Source organism: Cervus canadensis, chromosome 10 (assembly GCF_019320065.1).
Source record: "Cervus canadensis isolate Bull #8, Minnesota chromosome 10, ASM1932006v1, whole genome shotgun sequence".
NCBI lineage: Eukaryota > Metazoa > Chordata > Mammalia > Artiodactyla > Cervidae > Cervus > Cervus canadensis.
In genome coordinates this window covers 11,125,945-11,139,526 of record NC_057395.1, presented here as the reverse complement: position 1 = coordinate 11,139,526, position 13,582 = coordinate 11,125,945, and the positions used below count along the sequence as shown (strand labels likewise).

Below are 13,582 nucleotides of genomic sequence, written 5' to 3'. Positions count from 1 at the left end.
TTGATCCTCATTGTGGTGTCTTTAGTTGTGACATGGGAAGTGCTAGTTGCAGCCTTCGGGATCTAGTTCCCAGGTCAGGGGTCAAACCCCGCATTGGCAGCTTGGATTTTTAGCCACCGGACCGCAAGGGAAGTCCCTCGGTGAACATTTCCATAGAATTGCAAGTCAGTCTGTGTTTGGAGCCATAGCTGCTTTTCACGCTTGTGCCCTGATCAAAGTTTTCTCTCTCTCTCTCTCTCTTTTTTTTAATGATTTACAGAGAGCCTGCAGTGCAAAGCTTAGCAAGGGAGAGGGAGGCAAGAACAGAAAGGCATCAGAGGATGGAGGTCAAGGATAGCAGGTCACAGACAAGGAAACGAGAGCAGATTTGCCTTTGTTTACATTGCCGAAGGGGAAAAATTAACTTGATGGAAAGGGTAATTAAGCATTTCTTTTTGGTCCAGCCCGGTTTCACATCCAGCTGTTGTGTTTCACGTTGTGATGCTCCTTGATGGAGTCGCAGAATGAAATGTGTCATTGATGTCACACAGCACCACTTCCCCCACTGTTAACCTTTCCTTTATAAATAGGGAAAATCTATGTAAAAACTCAAGTAGGCAGATAGCAAATGAAGAGTAGAAAGGTTTACGGAGTTGTTGTCTGGAAAGAAGAGATAATTTGAACAATTCAGCAGATTAGCATTATAAAATCTTTAAGAGGGATTATCTGCCTAGACACCCTCAGGTCCTAAAATGCTGAAACTGAGATTGTATAAAGTGAATGGAGTTTCTCGTTGTAACTCTGGAATCACACCCCCAGACTAGTGCCCATCCACTCATGATCAGTTCTCTTATTTGCTTATATTTGCAAAAACAACTTGCAGAAGAATTCTTACCTCTCATCTTGGAACAAGCTGGTTTACCCAGGTGTACTGTGTGGAATTTGGAATATGTTTTCTAACAGAAACAAAGTTAGGGACTTCCCTGGTGTCCAGTGGTTTGAGACTCCACTGCAGAAGATATGGGTTCCATCCCTGGTGGGGAACTAAGATCCCATATGCCACAGAGTGTAGCCAAAAAAAAAAAAAAGAAACAAAGTTAATAGACATGATGGTATTTCTCTCTTCTGTGTCTCAAAGACTTAGTACCTAGATTCCGCAACCCTGGGAATGATTCTCTGCCTTTTAATGGGGGTTAATGAGAACATAATGGAGACAAATAACTCAGCTGCCACCGCTCAGAGCAGCATCCTGGCCTGTGCACCCAGATCCTTTTCAGGCAAATACAGTCCAGTCTGTGTATCCAGCATCGCAGGTACCACACACAGTTCAGAGCCTTGCCATCTGAATCCTCTGCAAACATATTACAGGATATATTTTTCCTGTATGTATGGAGGTTTCATCACTGCAAATCTTCAAGGAGACCCTAATCGGCTGTAGAGACTCCAGTTTATTGTGAATGATCACACTGTTCAGCTGGGAGAAAAACTACTTTATTCCAATTGCTTCACACATTAAACCAACTATTCAAAGGAACAGGCCAGGATAAATATTTTCCTTGGTTTAATCAGTTTACAAGAATCAAAGAAAATCCTGGTGATTGTGTTTCTGTGTGACTTGCGTGTCAAGCCTAGGTACTCACGTGAGGAGGCTTGCATGTTACAGAGCAAGAATATTTTATGTGTAGGTGTTCATGCATGGTATCTATTTTGTTCGGACCCAGTAGAACTTTTGCACCCAAGTGACCTCTTGCCTTTTCTCTCAGTACTAGACAGGGACTGCCTCCCTTACTAGATGGATTTAGTTCACCTCCTGGCTTGCAAATGTTCTCAAAGACAGTTAATCATCCATTTGCAGAGTGTTTTTTGACAGCTGGATTATCCTCCTCATTTATTAAATGTATCTCCATATTGTTTTGAGCTATTTGGTCAAATCAAATCTTCCTTAACTCCATGGCTTATTCATGTCAATGTATGACAAAACCCACTATAATATTGTAAAGTAATTAGCCTCCAACTAATAAAAATAAATGAAAAAAAAAAGAATTCAAGAATTGCCATCACTGATGAATTTATGGATGGCCATCAAATTCTACAGCTGTCTCCTCAATTATGGTACTAAAAATCTTTTGTAAAATGGCAGTGTCACTGGCATTATACATTTCTATAGTTATTTTTAACCTTGTTGGAGTCACATATCCCCGTAAGAATATGACAGAAGCTCTCTCCTCCCAGAAAAAAAATGAACATACGAATATAAGCACACATTTGCATATCATTTCAAAAAGGTTTGTGGACCCCTGGAGTATATTTAGTGATGCTGTAGGGTTAGCAACTTTTGTTCTAAGGGGACATTTTCAAAAGAAAGAGTATTTATTTTGATTTATAGTCTAGATATGTTGATTAAAAATTCAGTAGTATCATCATTTATCATCACAACTTAAATCTATACATGTACTAGCCTGTGTAGACATGTGTGATTGACTGCATTAAAAATGACCTACCATTTAGCATTTCTGTCTTTAGAACTTTGGCTTGGCTATTCAATTTAATATTTGCATTTGAAAAAATTGTCAAATAGGACATTGACCTTAAGGATTTTCAAAGTCAGGATCTACATATAAATTTAATTTAAATTCTTTATTAAAGTAACATTGAGTGAATCTCAGAATTAAGTGATAACTCTTCTACACTTTTTGAACACTATCAAATGATAATTTTTAGAATTAAATAAAATGTGAATCCAAGGTGATTCAAGAACTTAGTATAATAAATAACAAAACAACAACAACAACAAAGAATTTACTATGTACAACTACAGTTTTCATGGTAGTTTATGGAACTTACAAAGGAAAAATAACCTCTTTTAATGACTATATACTGGATTTATCTTCCCTCTTTCTGATTATGAATAATGACTTTATATGCACATAGAGCGCAGTTTTCATCACCTCCAAAGCAGAAAAGCTCCTGTCATTTCAAACCTTTGACTATGTGTAATGTAGTAGGAGCCATGGTTTAAAACATTCAGAATCGGATTTAGTCTGGCGGAGTTCATGAGACTGGAAATTCGCATATCTCTTTGAATAGAAAAACCGTGGTGGGAACAATCTCCATGGGCACCTGGATTTTTGTGCGTGCTGTTTGAGCTTATATTTTCTATCTTCCTTTATTACTGTGGATAAAACAGAGGCGCAGACGTGAAAGCGTTTCTGGAAAGAGACTCACATACGAGACAAGATGAACTTGTGGCTTTGGTAATGGGTCATGTGATGTGAAATCTTTGTCATCACATAAAAACATGTATTTCACACGGAATATACTCAAATATCATATTTCTAGGATACATAGTTCTTTATATATTTTATTTCCCAAATCAGGGCACATCTTTAAAATTTAGAGTGTGTTATAGTTCATTTGGTCTCATATTTTAAATTCTACACAAAATAATAGAGCAAATAACAATTGATGGTGTCTTGGATTCAATGAAATACATTGTATACATTAGAGCACACAAGATCAGAAAGTGCCTTAGCAATGTTGTAGCAACTCCTCAAGGAAGTTGAAATTTAAGGGTCATTTAACTTGCCAAAGACACAGATTTTGGTGTCAAAACCAGCATAGTCTAGTAATTAATTTTTTAAATATTTTCACCCATTTTATGTGACTCATAGCACCGTAAACTTATAAACTCACTGTAAATCACTTTTCAAAAGACCATTTCTTAGGTCATATTTGGTTCATGAAGCATAATGTTTACGTAAATTATAAAGTGTAGTGAATTTTTCTTAAGTATAAATGAATAAATTTTAACTGCCTACAAAATCTTGGATAATTTTGAAAGAAATGAGTGTTGTACCAGAGTACATATCAAATGATACCGTTTTCTATAAACTAGTAAAACTAAAACACTTTCAAAATTAAATTTGGCCTGGTCCATATAGTACCTTTTTAAAATTGTTCATTTTCAGTGTTCATGTGGAAAAAGTATTCAAATGATATTTTTTAATTCATGTGTTAGGTTCAAAATTTTAAAGGCGTATTTTAATGGGAACTGGTTTAAAACAGTTTGACTTGAGTGAGATAACAGTTTGGGAAATGTTTCTGTGCTGAAGTTTTGCTTCCAAATTTGGACTTTGAAATTTATTGTCAGTCTCAGAAAGAAATAAGAAGCTGTGCAGATAATTAAACATTTGCCTCGGGGTAATTATTTGCAGTTAATTAAAACCATACACTTTGGGTGTATGCTTGCTTCACTGGTTATTAAATCTGAATCATATGTTAACTACCCAGGTTTCTCACTTGTCCATCAAATGCTGCTAGTGGCAAGTTGGAGAAACAAACTTTCTCATCATATTCCAAATCATATTGTTTGACGCTGTCTCCTCGTTTTGGGGGCAGGGGTACAAAAAAGTGGGTAAGAGAAACAAATCAAGAATGATTTGTTTTAGATTCCATCTGATTCAGCTCTGTTAAGGGTTAAAACACAACTGAGGAGCATGAACTCAATAGAGAAACTATTTGTAAGTAACAGACGTGCTGGCCTGCCATCCCCTGCTCTCTCCACGGCCACACGCATACAAGATTAGCTCATGGCTTTTTGGTATCTTTGGATCGCATTTAACCTCCAAAATCGCTGCAGATGGTAACTGCAGCCATGAAATAAAAAGACGCTTATTCCTTGGAAGAAAAGTTATGACCAACCTAGACAGCATATTAAAAAACAGAGACATTACTTTGCCAACAAAGGTCTGTCTAGTCAAGGCTATGGTTTTTACAGTACTCACATATGGATTTGAGAGTTGGACCATAAAGAAAGTTGAGCACTGAAGAATTGATCCTTTTGAATGATGGTGTTGGAGAAGACTCTTGAGAGTCCCTTGGACTGCAGGAGATCCAACCAGTCCATCCTAAAGGAGATCAGTCCTGGGTGTTCATTGGAAGGACTGATGCTGAAGCTGAAACTCCAGTACTTTGGCCACCTCATGCGAAGAGCTGACTCATTTGAAAAGACCCTGATGCTGGGAGGGATTGGGGGCAGGAGGAGAAGGGGACGACAGAGGATGAGATGGTTGGATGGCATCACTGACTCGATGGACGTGAGTTTGAGTAAACTCCGAGAGTTTTTGATGGACAGGGAGGCTTGGCATGCTGCAGTCCGTGGGGTTCCAAAGAGTTGGACATGACTGAGCGATTGAACTGAACTGAACTGAACTGAACCACATGAAAAATATACACTAGATTGTAACCTCTTTGAGGGCAGAGATTTGTTGTTTTTTTCACTGTTGATTTCCCAGTATCAAGAACCATGTCTGACGTAGAGTTGGCCCTTAATAAATATTTGTGGAATGAATGAAAGATTTATTTTCTGTCATCCTACTGATCTACTCACATGCTCTTCCCAGTGATTTTTGAAGAGCCTCCAGAGAAGTCTCAAACATTCAACAGGGGACCGTTTCCAGCTTTGCATGAGTCCATAAGTTGCTAGAATCCTTTTAGCCACATTATTTCCTGTGAAGTACATCATATGATTTAAGGAAAAAAAGTGAACTTATACTGATCCCTCCTTTAAATATGCTACACAAGGGAGAGGGTGAAGTTGTACAGAACAGAAGGTCTGTGTTCCCCCTTTGCTATTGTTCTACTGGTATAGTTCCTGAGGAAGGTGATTTTGATTACCACTGGATTTCAAAGCTCTACATCTGGCCTTTTCAAGGACACAAGGCTCCCATATATGCACAACGACAATAATGGAAGCATTAAGGACATTAAAATTATATTCCTTTAATCTTCTCTATTTTGCTTCCTTTCATATTGTTCTGCACAATTCTCCTAAGACTTTCACTGATGCATAAAGCCTGCTTATATTTTCTTCTTAGTTGTAAAAAAGATGTTCCAACTGAATCCTTACCATTTTTACCTTGTAAACTTTGTGAAGACATCGTATGTAGTACTTTAAGAAAAGCCTTATTTATTGATGAAGATATTTAAGCATTTTAATGATTTTTTTAAAATAATAAACATTTTTCCCCAAACAGGTATCTGTTCTTTGAGTGTTGGAGGCTGCTGTATTTCCCGGTTAAAAACACTGACTAAAGATTTTGTTTGTTTGTTATGTCAGATTCTGCAGAGGATGATAATATAACAAAAGACAGTGAAGCAACAGATCATTCTGTGTGTGACCAAGAGCATCCCAGTGGTAAGTTGTGGGACTTGTTTGTTTTCTGCGAAGGAATATTACATTTTATAAAACCTGGATTTTAGTTTCTCTGGAATCTTGAACAACTCTGAGATTTAGGGATGCCTACCCTCCACACAGTCAAAAATTGGTGAACAACTTTATAGTCAGCTCTCCCTATCTGTAGTTCCATATCCAGTGATTCAACCAACCACAGATTGTGTTGTACTGTAGTACATATTTGTTGAAAAAAAATTTACGTATATGTGGACTGCATAGTTCAGACTTCGGTTGCTCAAGTGTCAACTTATGTTATTACTGCTAGATACCAGCTGATCGGTCAGTCAGTCAGTCAGTCCAGTCACTCAGTCATGTTCAACTCTTTGCAACCCCACGGACTGCAGCACTCCAGGCCTCCCTGTCCATCACCAACTTCCAGAGCTTGCTCGCACTCATGTCCATCAAGTCAGTGATGCCATCCAGCCCGCTCATCCTCGGTCATCCCCTTCTCCTCCTGATTGGTAGCTGCCACATTTAGAAGGGGTGTTTGCTCTCCACAGTCCTTGTTGCTCACTAATTTTGTACCAGGCTGGCTTCATTTATTTTTGTTACCTGATTGAGCTCTATAGGCATTGGATTTGCGATTGCTGAAAGGAAAATATGATACCAGTGAGAATAAATGTGAAACATGGAGACAGTAGATCCAAGAGATTAAATTTGCATCTCCTTGAAATACCAAGAAAAGATAATAGAACAAACAGAAATGAAGCCATCTTTAAAAAAAAAAGAAAGAAATATTTTCCTAATGCAAACCAGTTCCTCCACCCAAAGCACAAGAGTACATGTTATATTTATAGGCAAAGGTAATGAAAACTCATATGAGAACAGAAACCTACAAATCCTCATGGAATTTCTGAAGATCAATAATAAAGGAAGGCTTTTAAAGCATCTTGGAAATTCAAAATCAGTTTATAACTAAAATCACCAAGTTCAAATTAGCCTTAGTCTTCTTCCACAACTCTAAATTCTCAAAAAAAATCAAAAAAAAAAAGGAGTAACATTTCCAGAGCTCTAACGGACACTGCATCTATATTTAGTGAAGTTATTATTCATGCATGAAGTCAAGAGTAATATTTTCTCAGGAAAAGAAGGATTAAGAAAACATGCTACCCAAAGTGTCCTTTCTGAAGGAACTGACAAAAGGCCTGTGCAAAAGCAATAAATACAGAGAGAAAGGAAACACTCAAAACTGAGAAGGGCATAGCCAGAAAGGACCATGTGATGAGACTCATTTAAACGTATGAAGATGTTGGAGTAATTGTTTCAAAATTAGTACCAAAGAGTTTACTTAAATGGCTGCTTTTACCTTTGAAAATTATAGTATTTTTTTTAATGAGAAAGAAAAAGAAGGAGACAGTTTTTCTTTCAGCAATGAGAGGCTAAATAATACAGACCATTACTCCGACTGGACAACCTGGACTATACACACACACACACACACACATCTTTATATGTATATATAAAGATGAACATAGAATTTGAAACTATTTTTACTTTAGGGCATTAACTGTTTCTGCAAAAGGCATCTTAAAGTCCCACTGCTCAAAAGGGCCGTGATAATGTGATATTTGGGGTTGAAACCCCAAAGATGTATATCTCTGCAGGAAGGATGAACAGATATAGATCAGCCTTCTGAGAGACTGCTGCTCAGCTTTAAATCATCTCAATCCCCAAATTAAATTGAGATCAACCTAGATTGCCAGTCCCTTTAGGTACCTGAAAAAAGCAAAGGTAAATTATTTACTAGATGAAAGAAAGAGCATTGTAAATGCCAGAAAATGTAATAGCCTGAAAAAAATAAAGAAACAAGATAACATGTAAAACAAAAAGTCAAGAGTAGCAAACCCACTTGGGCTGAAAATATTAGTGTTATAAACCCAAAGTATAAAACACAAAGACCATGCAACCAGTTCCTCCACTGACAAGACTGAAAATTTTAGCTGAGAACTGAGAATTCAAAAGAGAAAAAGAAAAAGTCCAGAAGTAAAAGATGCCACTCTAAAATAAAGAATTCAGTGAATAGGTTTATGGCTTATTAAATGCAAATGAGGGCTTCCCTCGTAGCTCAGTTTGTTAAGAATCTGCCTGCAGTTCATGAGACCCGGGTTCAATTCCTGGGTCAGGAAGATCCCCTGGAGAGGGAAATGGCAACCCACTCCATTATTCCAGAATTTGTGAGCTAAAAGTTAGGTCTGAAGAATATATCTAAACTAAAAAACAGGAGAGAAAGAATGGCAAACTAAAGAAAGGGAAAAGATGTCAGGATAAAATGACAAAGTCTATTGCACATATAATTGGAATCCTGGACAGGAAGGAGAGAGGGAATTGGACAGAAAAAATATTTGAAGAAATTTTGGTGAGAAATTTCCTACATCGAGAAGGGATATCAAGTCACATTTTCCAAAAGTCCTTTGAACTCCAAGTAAAATAAATCCAAAGCCATCATAGTAAAATTGCTGAAAGCCAGTGATAAACAGAACTTCCAAAAGCAGTCATGAAACAATCAGACTGATAGCTGACATTTCAGAAGACACGATGGAAATAAAAAGACAATACAACAGAGTCACTGCCATCCAAGAACTCTAAGCCCAGAGAAAAATGTATGTTTCAAGAATAAAGGTTTGGACATCCCTGGGAGTCCAATGGTTAAAACTCCATGCTCCCAGTACAGTGAGCCTGGGTTCGATCCCTGCCCAGGAAACTAGATCACACACGCCACAACTAAAGACTCACATGCCAGCAACTAAGACCTGGCACAGCCAAATAACTATTTTTTAAAAAAAAAAGAATAAAGGTTAATTAACATTTCTGAGCAAGCAAGGAAAAGTGCATCACCAGAAAATTCTGGTGTTCTTCAGATAGGAGGATATTGATGACAAAAGAAATTATAAGATGACAGAAGGAATTATAAGCAAGGCAAATGGTAGTTATTGGATAAATCTAAATGAACAGTGATGATACAAGTCAATGATGATTATAGTAAGAATAGTGTATTGTGGAAGTTAAGATAGACTTAGAATCAAAATGCATGGCAAAATGCATTTATTAGGATGAGATAAATTAAAGTGTGCTAATATTTTTCCATTGTCATGGAAAATAGAAGAACCAATTCATATTAAAATTTGGTACATCTCAGTGGTGCCTGAGAGTTAAAAATGAGGTAAGCCCTGTGGTTGTCCCCACTGACTGTCTGCAGAGACTTTGCAGGCCACAGAGCCCAGTCCAGCAGACTTCCTGCGCTGATGAAAGAGAGCTGAGAGTGATGGAAGACCAAGCATCTAGCATTTCCCAGGCAGAGTCCTGAAGAAGGGAGAGCTCCACACAGGGAACACTCTAGAGACCTATAGAGTGTGTGTGCGCTAAATCGCTTCAGTCATGTCTGACTCTGTGTGACCCTATGGACTGTAGTCCACCAGGCTCCTCTGTCTAAGGGATTCTCCAAGCGAGAACTCTGGAGTGAGTTGCCATGCCTTCCTCCAAGGGATCTTCTTGAACTGGCATCTCTTATGTCTCCTGCATTGGCAGGCGGGTTCTTTACCACCAGCACCACCCGGGAAGCACAGAGACCTACAGAGGGAATCCTTCAAGTCTTCAGTGGAGTATTGATTGCACATGTGCAAGAGATGGGGTAAACCAATTAAAGGACTTGAGGTCCTGATATCCGGGGCTTCCTCGGGAGTGAGAAGGGTGCCTGTTCCCACTAGCCAGACTGGAAAACCTAAGAATGCATGGGGGCCTCAGAGGGGTTTGCCTCAGTAGTGGAGCAAAACTAGCAATACACCAAATACTGCTATTGTCCTCTGCGAGCCAGCTTCAAAACAAGGCTTGAAAGGATCAAACTGTTTGTAAATAACTTAACTTATCCTAGAATGAAGCTCAAGAACATTTGTAAAACTAGAAACATACTTCACATCCAACAGAGTAATCAACAAAATTACCAGGCGTGAAAAGAAGTATTGGAAGACAAATCTTGCAGTTCTTGCATTTCCGCATGTTTTTTGAGCAGAGATCTTGAATGCCTTTGTTTTGGCCAATTTTTTCAAGGATGTTTGTACAGGTATACCTCTGAGATATTGTGGGTTATGTTCCAGACCACCCCAAGAATGGAATATGGCAATAAAGTCAGTCACATGAATTTTTTGGTTTCCCAATGCATGTGAAAGTTGGGTTTACACTATACTGTTGTCTATTAATTGTGCAATAATACCAGGTCTAAAAAAAAAAGCAACACATAAACCTTAACTAAAAAATACTTTATTGCTAAAAACTGCTAGCTATCATCTGAGTCTTTGATGAATCATGACCTTTTTGCTGGTGGAGGGTCTCACCTTGATATTGATGGCTGCTGGCTGATCGGAGTGGTGTTTGCTGAAGGTTGGAGCAGCTGTGGTAATTTCTTAAAATAAGACAACAATGAATTTTTCCACATCATTGACTCTTCCTTTCATGGACAGTTTAGCTGTAGCATGCAGTGTTGTTTGATACCATTTTACCCACAGTAAAACTTCTTTCAAAATTGGACTCAATCCTCACAAATCCTGTTGTTGCTTTCTCAACTAAGTTTGTATAATATTCTAAACCCTTTGCTGTCGTTTCAACAATCTTTACAGCATCTTCACCAGAATTTGATTCCGTCTCAAGAAACCCCACTCCAGTACTCTTACCTGGAAAATCCCATGGATGGAGGAGCCTGGTGGGCTGCTGTCCATGGGGTTGCTAAGAGTCAGACACTACTGAGCGACTTCACTTTCACTTTTCACTTTCATGCATTGGAGAAGGAAATGGCAAACCACTCCAGTGTCCTTGCCTGGAGAATCCCAGGGACGGGGGAACCTGGTGGGCTTCCGTCTATGGGGTCGCACAGAGTCGGACATGACTGAAGCGACTTAGCAGCAACAGCAGTAAGAAACCACTATTTTTTGCTCATCCTTAAGAATTGCTCATCTGCTAAGGTTTTATCCTGGAATTGCAGCAATTCAGTCACTTCTTCAGGCTGCACTTCTAATTCTAGTTCTCTTGCTGTTTCTACCACATCTACAGTTACATCCTCCCCTGATATCCTGAAACCCTCTTAAGTCATCCGTGAGTGTTGGAATCAACTTCTTCCAAATTCCTGTTAATGTTGATATTTTGACCACTTCCCATGAATCATGAATGTTCCTTAATGGCTTTTCAAGTGGCAAATCCTTCCCAGATTTTCAATTTATCTTGCCCAGATCCATCAGAGAGATCACTATCTATGGCAATTGTAGACTTATGCAATATATTTCTTAAATAATAGAACTTGAAAGCTGAAATTATTCCTTGATCCATGGGTTGCAGAAGGGATATTGTGTTAGCAGGTGTGGAAACAATATTAATCTCACTGGGGTGACCAAATGCATTGTCAACGAGCAGTAATATTTTGAAAGGAATCTTTTTTCTGAGCAGTAGGTCTCAACAGTGGTCTTAAAATTTCTCAACTTGAAATTTTAAGTAAAGCTTGTCATAAACAGCTGTATTCTGTCATCTAGGCTTTGTTTTTCCATCTACAGAGCACTGGCAGAGTAGATCAAACCTAATTGTTAAGCGCCCTGGGATTCTCAGAATGACTAAGGAGCATTGCCTTCACCATCTGCATTAGCCCCTAACAAGAGAGTCAGGTTGTCCTTTGAAGTCTTGAAGCCAGGCATTGACTTCTCCACTCTAGCTATGAAAGTCCTAAATGGCATCTTAAGGGCCGAGAGAAGCTACTCCACGTTCCAGGTCAGGAAGGGCGGCCATGAAGAGATAGCCCACGTCCAAGGTAAGAGAAACCCAAGTAAGACAGTAGGTGTTGCAAGAGGGCATCAGAGGGCCAACACACTGAAACCATAATCACAAAAACTAGCCAATCTGATCACAGGACCATAGTCTTGTCTAACTCAATGAAACTGAGCCATGCCGTGTGGGGCCACCCAAGACGGATGGGTCATGGTGGAGAGGTCTGACAGAATGTGGTCCACTGGAGAAGGGAATGGCAAACCACTTCAGTATTCTTGCCTTGAGAACCCCATGAACAGTATGAAAAGGCAAGATGATAGGATACTGAAAGAGGAATTACCCAGGTCGGTAGGTGCCTAATATGCTACTGGAGATCAATGGAGAAATAACTCCAGAAAGAATGAAGGGATGGATCCAAAGCAAAAACAATACCCAGTTGTGGATGTGACTGGTGATAGAAGCAAGGTCTGATGCTGTAAAGAGCAATATTGCATAGGAACCTGGAATATTAGGTCCATGAATCAAGGCAAATTGGAAGTGGTCAAACAGGAGATGGCAAGAGTGAATGTTGACATTCTAGGAATCAGCGAACTAAGATGGACTGGAGTGGGTGAATTTAACTCAGATGACCATTATATCTACTACTGTGGGCAGGAATCCCTTAGAAGAAATGGAGTAGCCCTCATGGTCAACAAAAGAGTTCAAAATGCAGTACTTGGATGCAATCTCAAAAATGACAGAATGATCTCTGTTTGTTTCCAAGGCAAACCATTCAATATCACGGTAATCCAAGCCTATGCCCCAACCAGTAACACTGAAGAAGCTGAAGTTGAACAGTTCTATGAAGACCTACAAGACCTTTTAGAACTAACACCCAAAAAAGATGTCCTTTTCATTATAGGGGACTGGAATGCAAAAGTAGGAAGTCAAGAAACACCTGGAGTAACAGGCAAGTTTGGCCTTGGAGTACAGAATGAAGCAGGGCAAAGGCTAATAGAGTTTTGCCAAAAGAATGCACTGGTCATAGCAAACACCCTCTTTCAATAGCACAAGAGAAGACTCTACACATGGACATCACCAGATGGTCGACACCGAAATCAGATTGATTATATTCTTTGCAGCCAAAGATGGAGAAGCTCTATGCAGTCAGCAAAAACAAGACCGGGAGCTGACTGTGGGTCAGATCATGAACTCCTTATTGCCAAAATCAGACTTAAACTGAAGAAAGTGGGGAAAACCACTAGACCATTCAGGTATGACCTAAATCAAATCCCTTATGACTAAACAGTGGGAGTGAGAAATATATTTAAGGGACTAGATCTGATAGACAGAGTGCCTGATGAACTATGGATGGAGGTTCATGACATTGTATAGGAGACAGGGGTCGAGACCATCCCCAGGAAAAAGAAATGCAAAAAGGCAAAATGGTTGTCTGAGGAGGCCTTACAAATAGCTGTGAAAAGAAGAGAAGTGAAAAGCAAAGGAGAAAAGGGAAGATATTCCCATTTGAATGCAGAGTTCCAAAGAATAGTAAGGAGAGATAAGAAAGCCTTCCTCAGTGATCAATGCAAAGAAATAAAGGAAAACAACAGAATGGGAAAGACTAGAGAGCTCTTCAAGAAAATT

At 39.0% G+C, this 13,582-nt stretch overlaps 1 protein-coding gene and 1 long non-coding RNA gene across 4 annotated transcripts in view; one reads left to right on the top strand and one right to left on the bottom strand.

Annotated features, from left to right (window-relative positions):
- Positions 1-13,582, top strand: part of MACROD2 (mono-ADP ribosylhydrolase 2) — a 2,136,932-nt gene that overhangs the window by 2,020,964 nt on the left and 102,386 nt on the right. For all 3 annotated transcript variants that reach the window (XM_043478451.1, XM_043478448.1, XM_043478449.1), the window contains exon 14: positions 6,098-6,175. In XM_043478451.1, coding sequence (XP_043334386.1) covers positions 6,098-6,175 — 78 coding nt within the window. The remainder of the gene's footprint in view (positions 1-6,097; positions 6,176-13,582) is intronic.
- Positions 1-13,582, bottom strand: part of LOC122447822 — a 127,222-nt gene that overhangs the window by 23,111 nt on the left and 90,529 nt on the right. The window contains exon 4 of the long non-coding RNA XR_006271390.1: positions 5,369-5,487. This is a non-coding gene — a long non-coding RNA (uncharacterized LOC122447822). The remainder of the gene's footprint in view (positions 1-5,368; positions 5,488-13,582) is intronic.